This window comes from Canis lupus, chromosome 37 (genome assembly GCF_003254725.2).
Source record: "Canis lupus dingo isolate Sandy chromosome 37, ASM325472v2, whole genome shotgun sequence".
Classification (NCBI taxonomy): domain Eukaryota; kingdom Metazoa; phylum Chordata; class Mammalia; order Carnivora; family Canidae; genus Canis; species Canis lupus.
This window is the reverse complement of record NC_064279.1, coordinates 15619526-15634736: the sequence shown is the minus strand read 5'-3', so window position 1 is coordinate 15634736 and position 15211 is coordinate 15619526. Positions and strand designations below refer to the sequence as shown.

The following is a 15211-nucleotide window of genomic DNA, read 5'->3' as shown; positions in this document are numbered from 1 at the left end:
ATCCGCCCTAATTAATGGACTGAGGGAGATGTGCGCAGGGCTCTGGGAGGTGTTGCAGGAGCTGATTTGTGAAGGTTTGGGATAGGGAGGCCATTCCAGATTAAGGAACAGAGGCTGGAAGTCTCGTGGCCTAATGGAGGAACTAGATATGGAGGAAGATATGGACCTGGGGCTACAATGGGAGAAGCAACCAGATCCTTGCACCTGAAGTGCGCCCGACAAAGGTGTTTGAACTGGGAGCAGTGAGGCGTCTTAAGAATGTTTTAAGCAGGAGAGCATCCTTAACGGGTTTGCATTTAGGAAGCCCACCCTTGTCAGCAACGGAGGAGAAGGATTGAAAATGGGCCCTGACATCCAGAATGTCACTAAAGGGTCTTAGTAAAAGCAACAGGCTATTATTGTCCTTGCCCCCAACGCTTCTCAGCAAGTTTCCTGAAAGAGTAGGCGGCTTTTGTATCTTCAGGCCCTTCTTGGACTCCGTCTGCCTTCTACTTCGGCCTCCTTTCAGGAATGGCCTTCACCAAAGTCACCAAAGACTTTTACAGAAGCTGTTCATCCTTATTTGAACTTTCGGATGTATTAACACAATTGACATTTCCCATTTGCCTGGAAGTCTATTTCCGTTGCTGCTGCTTCTCCTTTTCCTTCTCCTTCTCCTTCTCCTTCTTCTTCTTTTTAAAGATTTCATGAGAGACATAGAGACAGAGAGAGAGGCAGAGACACAGGCAGAGGGAGAAGCAGGCTCCATGCAGGGAGCCGGTCGCGGGACTCCACCCTGGGTCTCCAGGATCAGGCCCTGGGCTGAAGGCGGCGCTAAACCGCTGAGCCACCCAGGGATCCCTCCTTTGCTTCTTTATTCATCCAGAAGAATATGTTTGAGTACTTACTGACTATATGCTGAGAAGGCAGTGAACTTGCAAAGAATGTTGCATGTGTGCCAGAGGCAGGGTGGGTTCTGTAGGAGCAGTGGCAGGAGCCTTGAGTGAGGCTTCCCGGAGGGAGTGGTTTTTTAAAGCAGAGATCTTTAAATAGAGAGTTACCAAGCAGAAAGAAAGTAGGGAAGAAAAGAGTAATTAATGCAGAGATGATAGGACTGGGGTTGGAATGAGGAAAGCTAGTTTGGTAAAGATTGAGAATGTACAATAAACAGAAAATGGAAATAGATTTAGTAGGATTGTAGCAAAGGGTACAAGAAAGAGAGTATCATACACTGAGGCAGAATTAGATATATATTCTTATGAGCCATGGTCAGTATTTAAAATTTTATCCAAAATACATGGAAGGCTTTTGGAAGGAGAGACATAATCAAATTTACATTTTATTCTAATGATATTCTCTATGAGAATAGAAAGAGTAGATCCCAAGACCTCAGTTAGGTGCAATAGTCCAAGAAGGAGGTGGTGGTGGCTTAGCCTAGGATGGCAGGCAATGGAAATGGAAGTGAGTGGGCGGGAGAGATATTAGGGGGGCATAATTCATAGAGCTAGATGTCTAATTGGGTGGAGGAAGGCAAAGGAGAAGAAAAAGTTAAAGTTATTTCCAAACAGTGGTTTGGAAAAATGGGTAGATGACGAGTCACTGAAAAAAAAAAAAAAAAGTGGAAAAGTAGGCTTAATACTGTGGATACTCTCAATTCTCATCTCTGCATAGATGAACATAAAGAACAAAAGAGAAGGAGCAGATTCAGTGGGGGAGTTGTGGCAAAATTGTCTTAGACGCGCTGAGTGTCTATGAGACATTCAGAGGGAAATGGAAAAATGCAGGAAGGCATAAACATCTAGATAAGACCATAGTTCTGAACCGGATGTGCAGATTGCTACTTGAAACCAAGGGAGTGGAAGAGATTATCCAGGAAGAATGCATAGAGTATGAAGATGCCTTGAAGAATACTAACATTTAGTGGATTGATAAAGGAATAAGAACCTACGAAGTAAAGTCAGAATGGCCAGAGAAGTAGGACAAAAACCTGAAAAATGACCCCATCCTAGTCAGTGTTTCAGAAGGACAGAAGAGGGCAAGTGCCAACAAGAAAATATCTACAAGAAAAGGATCAAAAGGTATACACTGAGTGTAAAGACTTGGAGGTCCTTGATAGAGAATTATGGTTAAAGCCAGTTTGCAGTGGGATGGGAAATAAATGGAAGTGAAGAACTGGGGATGGCAAGTGTAGAGAACTCTTTTAAGAAGTTATAATAGAAAAATACAAGTAGAATGCAACAGCTAGAGAGGGACATAGGTTTTTGTTTCTCAAGACAGGAGAAACAAATATAACTTGGCTATATTTAAATAGGATGGAAAAGGACCATTAAGAACAGAGATAAGATGCTGAAAGAGAGGTTAACCAATGAAGCAGAGTTGGTGGCAGTTCTGAGGAGGGAGAGGGTGGTGTTCAGAGCATAAGTGGTGAGATTAGAGCTGGACAGGAGGTAGGAGCTGTCTTCCATGAATAGGAGAAAAAAAAGGAAAGGATGAATCCCAATGCAGAAAGCCTGTAAGTATGATGGTAGGGATTAGGGGATTTCCCAGATGATGCCATTTTGTATGATTTGGGTTTTCTTTTTTAAGATTTTATTTATTCATGAGAGACACAGAGAGGGAGCCAGAGACATAGGCAGAAGGTGAAGCTGGCGCCTTGCAGGGAGCCCGATGCGGAACTCGATCCCAGGACCCCAGGAACACGAACTGAGCCAAAGGGAGATGCTCAACTACTGAGCCACCCAGGTGCCCCTGTTTTTGTTTTTGTAAAGTAAAAAGCAAGGTTATCTCTACTGGCAGTGTGGGAAAACGAAGAGAAGGAAGAGGTTTGCGGGAAATGGTCATATTTGGAACAGTAATTGTGGAGAACAGAAGAGAATGCTGATAAGGAAAATGGAAGGATCTCCAGGCAGAGTTGAAGTCCAGTTGAGGCTAGAGACCATGAATTTATAAGGGTGCCCCTCTGCTTGCTTCTAACATGTTTCTCCAGGGGTGCCTAGTAGATGGAACCCAGAAACAAAAAAGGCAGGTAACAAACAGTTCATCCAGGGTGAGGCTTTTTACCAGGCCGATTTGCCAGAGGCATAGTGGGGCAAGACAATTTAAAACGTGAGCCACAGAGTGTGGTTTGAATCATGAACCATGGATTTGAACTAAACAGAGAGGCTAACAGGGAGTGGTTGAGATGGTTGATGTCTTAGAAGTTGCCATGAGTTAAGATCTCTTGGTTGGGAGTAACTGGGGAAGATTGTTGCAGAAGATGCTCTGCCCTTGGCCCCTGGCCCTCCTACTCCATCAGACGCCCAATCCATCTACTCTGGTGGTTTTAACTTCCTGGGTGTTGAGGCTACAAAGTCTGTATCTTAAGCCCTTACACAGGGCCTGCACTTCAGACCTACAGGAACAGCCACCTGCGGGTCGTATCCACTTAGACACACTGCACGTACTTCCAACTGCACTTGTCTGTAGTTAAATGTCTTATGTGTGGTTTCTTTTTAGTAAGTGCAGGATCATTTACCCAAGCCAGAAAATAGAAGTTATCCCAGATTCTTCTCTCTCCCTCAGCTTCACTAGTATCATTCCCAGCAGCACATATCAAATCTACATGTGATTTTACCACCACTCCTCCCTTCACATTTTGCCTTTTAGTGGCTACTAATGAGTAGTCAGTTCATTCCTAGTAGTTCATGCTCAGTTAGTAGCATGACAGCCCCTTAGAGAAAGTGAGGTCTAGCACAATACTGGAGGAGAGTAAATATCCTATAGACTTTGCTTCTTTCCACATTAAGATTCTCACCTCCTATGAAATAATTTTATTTTTGCTACTGTTATAAAAATCAGAAGTTTATATGGTGGCAGTGCATATGATAATTCTATATTATAAAATAAAACTGTATGTTTCTGTTATTATATGACAAATACTTGTAACTACATAATTTCTGTATGATATCAAAAAATATTACAAATTTGAACTCTTTTAGGTAGAGCAGATTGCCCATATTATGCCAAAGCAGAACTTCTAGCAGACTACTTACAAAAGAATCTTCCTGATTTTCACATACATAAAATTACACAACATCCTCATGTTTGGGAGGTAAGAAACTTTTATTGTTTGTTAAACTCACACACTCACAAAACTGTGGTCTAATTTAATGAAATATTAACCAATGTATCAGATGGGCTTCTAATAATGAATGTTCATGTACTACTGACATTTTAACACTAATAAAATTAATTCTTACTTAGCAGTCTCAGAACATTATATGTTTTTTCTTCCTTGTACCTAATAAAACAAATGAGGTCCTAACCAATCAGTAGAATAAATTTAGCTGTTTTTTTCTCCCAAGAATCCAGGTTATCTATGTTATCCTTCTTAACTTTTCATTCTCCTTCATTTGATTTTTAACAACGCAAGGCACTTTCTTATTCGAAATACCCTTCTTTGGAACTGCGTTTCCCCACAAACAGACAGAGGTTTGGGGGAAGGAGATTCCTTTACTGGGGGTGCTCTTGAGAACAATGCTCTGGGAAAGAATGAGGATAGCAGTGTTGTGCAACGGGCGAAGATGAACCACCATGCTGCTCAGCCAGCCCTGACCTCTGAAGCTGTGGTGGCCCTGGAGAGATACCCCAAATACAGGCAAAGGGCTCTTGTACTTGTACAACTAATAGTCCTTGGATGCAGGCTACCTTGGACAGGGGACTTAACTCTGGGCAAGAGAACTTCTATGAGGTCGGTTCCTGGAGAGAGAGACTCAGCACTGAGCTATCAGCAGCCAGTACACCTGGTGGCCCAGGGAATGAGTGTCTTGGTCATGAAGGGGGAATCTGAACGACATATAACAGGATCTGCTACAATTCACCAGATGATATGAATCTGTATGCTCCATATAAGTTCATACCATCCAGGAGCCCCAATTATGGGGCTCTGGTTGGCATCTTTCCCTGAGGAAACTTTACAAGAGTATGGCCAATCAAAAAGACAATAGTTTCTAATGCGTATCATTTTAGGGCTGTAACTGACACACATCACCTTTCTTGGCTATGATCTGATGTCCATCCTCCTCACCCTCTGCTGGTCTAGGTGATTTATGAGACATGATGACCTAGACCTGTATCTTTAGGGGTCTGAGTCCTTGTCTCCACTCCCTTGTCAGGATGTGACTGCAGCACATGTACAGTTGCTGTCAAAATTGAGCATGGCAGTACCAACAATGCCCCAGTGGATCACCCAGATACCAAATATTCTTTCTTGCCCACATACCCCTGATCAACAGGGCAGTTACTCCTTCCAGGATGGTAACTCCTTTCTTTGACTCTTAGCACGGGGGCTAAAAGTGACCAAGCAGTAGCCATAGCTTAAAGTTTAATGGAACTCTTCCTAATAGAAACACTCTTGCACTTCTGGAATTTAGAACCTCCAGACACATAGAATCCAGAGTTAAATGGACTTGGGGAAGCACAAATTCTCCAAGTGGGTCACTGGGAGAGATGGTAAATGAGATCACTCTTAACTCCATCTGTTGGTTCCTGGATTCATGTATTGCACCTAGTGGGGAAAAGCACTCTATTGGTTCATAGTATATTTTGCATCCGGAAAGACAGTGCTTTATCCTTACAATATAGCAACCCAAGCACCTTCAGTGGACTGTCCTGTCTATCAGGCTGCTAGATGACATGATATATGATAGGGCCAGTGCATCCCATGGTGACGTGCCCAATTCCACACATGCTTTACTCCAAAGTGGTTCAAAGTGATGTTATGCAGAATCCCATATTGCTGGGTTGAACATTTTATAAGCTCTTGGGCAGGGTACTGGCCAAAGCCCTACAAGCAGAAAAGGCATTTCTTTACCCAGAGTATATGTTGATTCTAGCCAAGATGAATCACTGCCCTTTCTAGAATGGAGGGGGTGCAGTGTTATCAAATTGCCACTGAGAGGCTGGTTAACATCTTTGAGGGATAGTGCCATTATCAAGGGGTGAGTGTTGGTCTTTGCTGCCAGCACATTGGACATGCAGCAGCAACAATGGCTCAATCAGCTTTGGTGAGTAGTGGCTTGTTTTCTAGGGCTGTAGCATCACCTCTGTCTCCTTTGTAAGCCCATTGTGCCTTCAGCTAAGTTACCTTATCTGCTGGGTTGTTTTGTGCTCTTATCAAAATAGATGTTCTCTAGTGGGCACTGCCCCCACCCCCGGCCTCTTTTATTTCAGGATTCTGTCAACACTGATTCCATCAGGGAGTCTAGCTCTATGATAGAATGTTCTTTAATAGCCATGGTCTAGCATGGGCAGCCACACCAGGCTTCTCAGGATGCTGAGAACCTATCACCAGTACAGTCCAGTACAGCATCTCAGGATGCTGAGGATGCACCAGTACAGCATCTCAGGATGCTGAGAACCTATCACCAGTACAGTCCTTACCATTTTGATGAATGGAGTGTCCTCTGGGCGCTTGTGGAGAACATAATGGACTAGTAGGTTTCCAGCCTTCCGTAGTAGCATAGCCACTCCAGCATACTCATTTTTCTAAGCGTTTTGATTCCTTCTTCCATCATTTTCCATGGACATTCTAGCATTTGTTTCATTTCACATGAACCATCACCTTCTCCAAGCTTTGAAGAGCCATCCTAGCAACATGTTACCTTCTGTCTTCTGAGGTTCTTGCCAGGATATGTACCCTTGAGTTGCGGGAGAGTGATTTATATTGATAAATTTTCCCTTGTCCAACTTGACGGTCCACTCTTGATTCTGCACCCTCACATTCCAGCCCCATACATATGCCCCCAGCTCCTACCAAGACATCGACATGCCCCACTTGGTGCTGAAGGTCCTTTCTCCAGGGGCCTGGCACTTCACTGGTCAGGCTATGTAATGACCAGGGGGACCATGCTGGAATCCTTACAACAGCATTTACTTCAAGGAAAGATAAAGGCAGAGAGATCTTTAACATCATGAAGAGAAATTGGTTTCTAAGATTTTATATGTAAGGAAACTTCATTTCACATGCCTCCAATGATAAGAATTCTGGCCTGTACTTAATTTACAAGAATGTTGCTTTTGTCTCTATTCAGCTCTTTTCATTGGAAGGCCTGGGCCACACAAACCAGATAATGATGATTTAAACTTTCTCTGATGAGTATTATTAGAAACCCACAGATAACTTTTAGCTCATTAATTCAGTCTGAATGATAAACTATACCCACATCTTTGGAAAGCAATATCAAATTTATGTGGCCCTAAGACTGGAAATATATAAGGGCAAGGGAAGAACCAGTTGAATTTTTTTGAAATCAGATGAGTTGGAAAATTCAGCTTCTCTTTCAAGTTGACCACTTGGATTCCCGGTCTCCTTGGCAAAGAGAGCAACTTTCAGTACCTTTATTTGGTCAGCAAATTTGAAGACTAGTCTTTCGTATTTGATTAATTTGTTACTTAACTCACCACTATTTTCTCTATTTACATTTTACAGTGTAAAGATATCTAAATTTTATTATGTATACTCAGTGGTAGTAAAAAAAACAAACAAGCTAGTTCATGTCTGAATTCTGAAGTATCGAACTGAATTCTGAGAGAGATTCAATGGATGACTTATCTTGGAATATCATTCAATAGGAGTGGTTAAAAGATCTGTGTGAAAAGAATAAGTGGAGTCACAAAAACTCCCCCATCATCTGGAGAGAGCTGTTGGACCGTGGAGGAGAGGGGTTGCTTTTGGGAGGATATAACGAGTTCCTGGAATACGCCCAGGTATGTGGATTAAGTTGGTTTTTCTGCTCAAAACATTACCATTCTCTTACGTTGTTCTTCAACTGTCTTGCATTCCAAAGTATTCTCCTAGCTTTCTTTTTATTCTATTCTGGCTTTCAACAAGAACTTCCTATTATAATCCTTGTCAGCTGATTATTCTCAGTGTTGACTTTTTCTTTCCTAATATTTAGCTTTACCATGGTGTCACCTCTAGCATGACTACTGAGCTGATGAAGATAATTGCTCAAGAAAACCTGGAGACACATATAGAAAAAGAACTGGAGGAAGAAGCCAGGAAAGACCTCATCAACCCTTTGCAGGTCTGGATCACCAGGTAGGACAGCTGAACTCCAAGATTCATGAGATTGGGTATTCCATTTGGAAAGGATAACAATGTGGGGTTAAGTCCATGATGGAAGAACAGCTGAATGTCAAGTTTGAGATTCACATGCATATATATGTACATATGTGGATACATGTATCTGTACATATATATCCCCCAATATAGCTTCATGTTTAAGTTTTAGATTATGGGTGTATGTATGCACACACATGTGTGAAATCTAAGAGCAACTGTATTGCAAAGATCATTACTTTGGTAACCCTGTCTGCATCTCTTATCCCCTCATTCTGTGTCTCTCATGTTGTCTGCTGCTGGCCTTCTTACTCTTTGCCTTGCCACCCTTCCTTCCCATTCTCTCCCTTTCCTTCTCCTCTTCCCACTCCAGTCTCACTGCTACCCTCCTGCTCTCTCCCACCTGCTACAGCTGACCTTAGCTCTTCCTCTGTAACCTCATGTTGTGTGCCCACCTCAATGACCAATGTTGTGGCTGGACCAGCCTGTGGTTCTTATTACAATTACAAGACACCCTCAGCAATAACCATCAGGAAACATGGGGAAAGGGGGTCTGTTACTTACACATCCTGGAAATTACACAGCACCCCTGAAGCCACACAATGAAGTCACCGGTGGGAAGAGAGAGAGAACATGTGAGCACACGTGGGCCTAGGGCTCTGCTTTTATTGGGGTTGAGAGTGGGGGTCTTGGGTTTTGTGGGCTCACCCTCTACTGCTGAATTTAAAACCTAAGAGTGGAAATGTAAAGCTTGGAAAGAGAAAAAAAGAAGTGGCCCAGACAGCCAGTTATTGACCTCAGAGATCTCTAAAACACCCAAGCTTCAGTGTCGGGAAGGCTCCTGGCTCTTTAGCAGTGTGGTTGGCAGTGTGTTTATTCCAGACAGCCATCTTTGAAGTGGATACCTCCTTGGTAATGAAAACTTATAAAAAGAAGAAAAAAGACCCATTGGGGTTTATACGATACCTCAGTTTTGCTCTTTACTTTTCCTCCTCTCTCACTACTCACTGAGTTCAGTGTTGGGCACAGCAGTCTTTGTTCACACCCTTTGTCTGTCTCTGCATTCCATCTCATCTCTCTCTGTGTGTCTCTTCCTATTCTTCTTGCTCCATCTCTCCCTCCCCAGCCCTCACTGTGTCTCTCACACTGCCCTTCTTTCTTACTACGCATGCACGTGTCCTAATATACATGCTCCTTTGGAAGATTATTTGTTATGAAATATTTCAATTCAAAAAAGAATTAAGAATGACATAATAAGCATAAGTATGAACTTCACACCCAGATTTAATAAATATGATCTCTCCCTTAGATATTTTTTAAAGGATTAAAATGGTACAGATACTGTCAAAACCATCTTTGAACCCCTCCCCAAACGCACTGTGAAAATCGAAACTGCCCAGATGCATTTCCAAGCTCCCATCAGGGTCTTACCTCTCTTGATTGGTAGCCAAGCTATAAAGTACCCAGGTACTTGCCAAATTGTGGGTATAGGTACATAATACCTAACCCATGCTGCTCTCAGGATTCTTTGCAAGGATTTAGAGAAGATAATCCTTTCCCAAAAAATGTCATTACTTTGTAGGTGAGGGTATAAAGTAGAAAAGCGCTATGGTTAAATAAAACTTGTTACTTCTTTACCTTTTTAAAAGAAAGTGTAAACAGGTAATTAGAGTAATATGACACCATTCTTTTGAATTTTGCTTTCTGCATATTCTATCTTATTGGAAAAAGTCATTTAAGCAGGTACATGTCTTATTTTGGGATTGTTTTCAGATGGCCAGAGCAAGGGATGAGTAGTAAGAATTTTTTCTCTCAATTTTTGCTCTCTCACCTTAAAAAAATCTATGCAGCTGTTATGCCTATTTGAGATATTAGATCACCCTATTAATGCACACACAGAAATATCTATTAAGAATAAAGGCTTGCCAGGAACAAAAGATTTAACCATTCATAATCTGGCTTTGCATTTTTACTAGTGCCTCTGTTCCTGCCTGCTACAACCTAATTCCCATCTTGACAAGTGGCGAAGTGTTTGGGATGCACACAGAAATCAGCCTAAATCTATTTGACAATAAGGAGGCAGAAGAAAATCTCCGCAGTGTTGTGGCAGAGACTCAGGACCTGGTGGCACCCTTGCTCCAGAGCATCTCCATCTGCACCCGAGTGGAGGACGCCTTCCGCCAGGCCCACGTGGTCATCATCCTGGATGACAGCACCGACCAGGAGGTGTACACTCTAGAAGGCTGCATCCGAAGCAGGCTGCCTCTGTGTAGACTCTATGGATACCTGATCGAGAAAAATGCTCACAATTCTGTTAGAGTTATTGTGGGAGGAAAAACGTTTGTGAATCTAAAAACGGTTTTGCTTATGAGATACGCCCCAAACCTGGCACACAACATCGTCGCTGTGGCACTGGGCGTGGAAGGCCAAGCCAAAGCTGTGCTGGCCAGAAAACTGAGAACAACCCCCTCGTGTGAGTGAGCTTCTGTTTCTGTTTCTGTTTTTAAACAACATGATTTCAAAGCAGCTAGGAAAAACACCACGACCTTTAGGATTATTCCAGATGCCTGGAATAGAAAGTATGAAGCAGATATAAAGAACTTCTTATTGTGTGATTTGACTACCATGTGAACATCTTTTTTTTTATTTTAAAGATTTTATTTTATTTATTCATGAGAGACACACACACACAGAGAGAGAGAGAGAGAAAGAGAGAGAGGCAGAGACACAGGCAGAGGAAAAAGCAGGCTCCCTGCAGGGAGCCCAATGTGGGACTCGATCCCCAGTCTCCAGGATAAGGCCCTGGGCTGAAGGTGGTGCTAAACCCCTGGGCCACCGGGGCTACCCTGAACATCTTTTTCTTACCGTTTTTCATGACTGGCTAACTTTGTCCATCACTTTAAAAATGAATAAACAAATGTTTAATAAGATTTCTGTATTTCAAGTTATAATTTGAAACCTAATATTTCAATTTTCCATAATGATAATCAACTAAGGTAATCACTTCTTTTATTAAAAAAAAAGTCATCAGGGGTGTGTTTAAGTGGCTCCACCCCACTTCCCCACCCATGTGACTGGGGCAATCACCTAACCTTGCTGTGCTTCCGTTTCCTCCTGTAAAATGAGGATGTTAATAGCACTTACCTCCTAGCCCTGGCATGAAGATTCAAAGAAATACTATTTTGAAAGTGCTTAGAAAAGTGCCCGGTGCCCAGTAAACATTTGCAAGGGTATTAAACTTGTCCATGGGATTGTGATATCTGATTGGCTTCTGCCCCGAAATTAGTCTTTGAACGAGAAGACATCTGAGGCACATGAGGATCAGAAAATGGATTGTTGTATTTAAAAGGGGAGTGCTGTATTTAAAACTATTTATCATCTTTGACACGTTTTAGCTGTCGGTACCTTTAGATGGAGGAGGTGCAACAAAGCCCATTGAGAACACAGGTTGGTTCATGGCGTTCCCTCAAGACAATGGGAAGACAATGAAATGTGAGCCTAGCATGCTGTAAAGTGGAGCTATAAAGGGCTTCGGTGAGCCCCTAACACTTAGAGCAAGAGCTGTATCACCCATTTCTTTACAGTGAAGCCCTAGAGGCATCATGTCTGGTACTCCTGCATACAAATCTTAAGTGCCTCACCCCAACTTCAGTAATTACCTTAGCCAAATTGCTATAAAATTATTCAGTAGGAAAGGAAAACATTTTCTGATCCTTTTATCTGTTTGCCAACCTTGCATACAGATATGTAGACACTGCTTTATACAAAAGATTTCCAATAAACTGAGCAAAGTGCCAAGAAGAGGCAGTGTTATGAAGTTTAAAACAAGACAGAGGTGGTCACCTGGGTGGCTCCGTGGTTGAGCGTCTGCCTTTGGCTCAGATCGTGATCCCGGGGTCCTGGGATCGAGTCCCATATTGGGCTCCCTGAGGGGAACCTGCTTCTCCCTCTGCATCTCTCTCTGTGTCTCTCATGAATAAATAAATAAAATCTTTAAAAAAAAACAAAACAAAACAAGGTGAGGGCTTTCAACCAGAAAGCTGCTCTCATGTGGGTCTGCTGGTGCCACAAATTGTAAGCTCTCCTGTACCCAAAGCCAATAAGCATATGAGAAGCAGAAGAAAGAGAAATTGAGATAGGTTGGGTAAAGGAAAGAGAGAGACATTAGAGGGACAGCAGTCAACCGAAACTGTCAACAGAGTAGCAACGAGAAACTTCACACCAACAAAGACAGCTAAGCAAAGGCACCTGAAACCATCAAGGAGAATCGTTCAGGGAACAGTCCAGATGCCAAGAGGGTAGAGGACCTTTTCAGGATATCCCTTGAGTTCAGTTCATGCAGAGCCCTGCTTCTCAGACCATGCGTATTGGCTTGGTTAGAACTCTTTCTGTTGCAAATGACAGAAAGTCCACTCAAAGCGACTGAAATCAAAGAGAGCTTTTTTCCAGGCATAGATGGATGCTGGGGCTCAGACAACGATGTCAGGACTGGCTTGTGCTCTCTCTTGACCTATGGCTTGGTCCTGCTCTCCTCAGCATTGGCTAGATTCTCAGGCAGGCTCTCTGTACAAATGGCAAAGTGGCCACTGGTGTCTCCAGACTCATGCATTCATAGCTTAGCTTACTCCCGTAGAAAGAGGGCTTGCTCTCTCAAATGTACAAAAGTAGCAGGATAATATCTCATTGGCCAGGCTTGGGCCATTTGCCCATCTCCAAATCAATCATTGTGGCCAGAAGTCTGGAATCTGGGACTCATGCCTATTGATAGACCCAAGGGGTGAGGAAAGCTCCACCCAAACCATATGGACTGAAATTGAGAAAGGGTAGTTATTTAAAGGAAAACCAGCATGCTGTTATAGAAAAACAGTAGTTAGAAGTGTTAGGAGGAAAAACAGCAGATGTCCACTATAAATTTCTCTAGCAGAGCTATATAGAGCCTTAAGTCTGATAAGAAAAATTATTTCCCCTACTGCCTGCCTTTGGACACAACCATGTGAGAGTGTGATACTTGGAGCTGCTGCAGCTATTTTAGGACCATGAGGGGCAGCCAAGAGAATGGCATCTTTGAGCTGCTGAGCAAGCACCAGTGTCACTGCCTACCTCAACTTGTTATTGTCTGAGAAAAGTGAACTCCTCCTAGTTAAGCCAAGTCAGAAGGGTGTTCCGTTACTTGAAACCAAACAGCAATCTTAACCTCATGCACAACAGTAGAGAATTTAATCTCCACCGTAGGAAATGATATGACCTTATAAGAGAATTAAGTCTTTAAGTAAATAAATAAGGTAAAAAAATAAATTAATAAAATCACTTATTTTCACTTCAAGTACAACATTCCTAGAAGATCCACAGTTTTAGAACTATATTAAATTTTAATCTCTATTTCTCTCTAACCCCTGTCCTCTTATTTTCCTTCACAGTATATATTATTTTTTTATAGTAGTTGCTTTCTTACTCGCTCCCCTCAACCCCCCAGAATGTTGCAAGGATTTGGGTTGATGTGTTTCCTTCTAAACACGTCCTTCTACCGAAAAATGCCTCACACATAGAAGCTAATTATTTGTTGATTAGATGTTCCTGGGGGTCCTCTTATTATAACACCCTCCTTCTACAGGAAACGAAACCCATCTAGGAGTTAAAGGATTTGCCCAAATTTCTATTCCAGTCCAGAATTAAGAACTTTTTGTCAGCACTGAAGCAGACAAAAAGTTCTCCTAATAGCAAGCAGAGTGGTTAAGTTAGGACCACACCAGTGGTATGATTTTCAGTAGCAACTTCAGTATTTCTTGAATTCACTCATATGCCCTACATATGAGCATGATTAGGAATTGCCAAGTCCTGATGATTCAGAAAATCATCCACGTCATTTATACATTTGGGGGGAACATAAACTTAGATCATTTTATAGCAAAAAGATCAATCCTAAAACTCTCAGACAAAAAACAGACTGCAGACAATTTTTTATATTAATGCTTATTATTATGTTAACTTTAAATTTCTTTTTCTTCACAGGCATCAAAAATGTGATCATCTGGGGTAATATTAGTGGAAATAACTACATTGATCTGAGAAAAGCCAAGGTTTACAGATATGAGAGTGCTATTTGGGGACCTCCTAACTATTCACGTCCTGTTTTGAGCTTGATTTTTGATAGGTACGGTGTATTTTTAAGTGAGGTATACTAACAATGTTGGATAAATGTATAATAGTAGTTATAATCCTTTAATCATCTTAGAAATCCTTGTACAAAAATAACTTGTCATTGGCATTGTTCACACTCATCTTTGTTTATGCGCTCTATTGAAGATACAGAAATACAGAATAGCAACTTGTCAATCCCCATGCCCAGTTTATTTGATTTTGCAATTACAAATTTTTATATTTCAGACTATCCTTAAAGTACCTAACATATTCCTTTAAATCTATCTCTAAAGCAAGCATATGTAAAGTGAGTCTTGTTTAACACACACAGAGAGAGAGAGAGAGAGAGAGAGAGGTATCCAAATTGAAATGGGTGGAAACGTTCCTTAACCACTCAGTGCCTTAGTTTTTCACCTGCAAAGTGGAAATGGTCCCACAGCATGGGCCCTACAGGGTCACTGGGGAAATGAAATGGCTTAGTACAGGCAAAGCCCCAAGAACCCCAACACTGCAGTCAGCACTGTCTTTATGACAGGGCCAGGGAGGGGAGAGAAGGAGGAGCCACTCTGAAGCATCTTCCTAAGCTTTGCTGGCCCCGGAGGCGTTCCAGCTGTAGCATTTCCTTTCCCTCATCCCTTCCTCAGGCCAGGAGCACTTCATCCATGCCCAAAAATGATGCACTCTTGAGCCCACCCTCCTGGAGTGTGCTACCTCTGGGTAGGGACAGTGTCTCCTGGAACTGTACACACTGACTTAGCAGAGTCAGCCCTCTAACGCCTGTTCTAGTCCTGCTGGACTATTCCCTGAATTTAAACTTTAGATGATAACAACTTAGTTATTTCCTCAGTTCTCAATGTGAATAATTCAGTGTCTTTTGATGTCATTTTCTTTAGAATGAAGGATACCACTGGTTCCAGGATAATATCTACATAGTATAAATTCTTCATAATGGGAACAACTCTTCTTGCAGTCTGACCACTTTGCTGTGTTCCA

The 15211-nt window shown here is 42.2% G+C and overlaps 1 protein-coding gene across 5 annotated transcripts in view; it reads left to right on the top strand.

Annotated features, from left to right (window-relative positions):
* The window catches only part of MDH1B (malate dehydrogenase 1B), a 31587-nt gene that overhangs the window by 535 nt on the left and 15841 nt on the right, over window positions 1-15211 (top strand). For 2 of the 5 annotated variants that reach the window (XM_025441560.3, XM_049106475.1), the window contains exons 2-6: window positions 3957-4069; window positions 7591-7725; window positions 7917-8059; window positions 10057-10553; window positions 14090-14231. In XM_025441560.3, coding sequence (XP_025297345.3) covers window positions 3957-4069; window positions 7591-7725; window positions 7917-8059; window positions 10057-10553; window positions 14090-14231 — 1030 coding nt within the window. Of the gene's footprint in view, window positions 1-36; window positions 2058-2565; window positions 2722-3956; window positions 4070-7590; window positions 7726-7916; window positions 8060-10056; window positions 10554-14089; window positions 14232-15211 lie in introns of those variants that run through there. The other 3 variants (XM_049106476.1, XM_049106477.1, XM_025441559.3) reach the window with 3 other exon arrangements.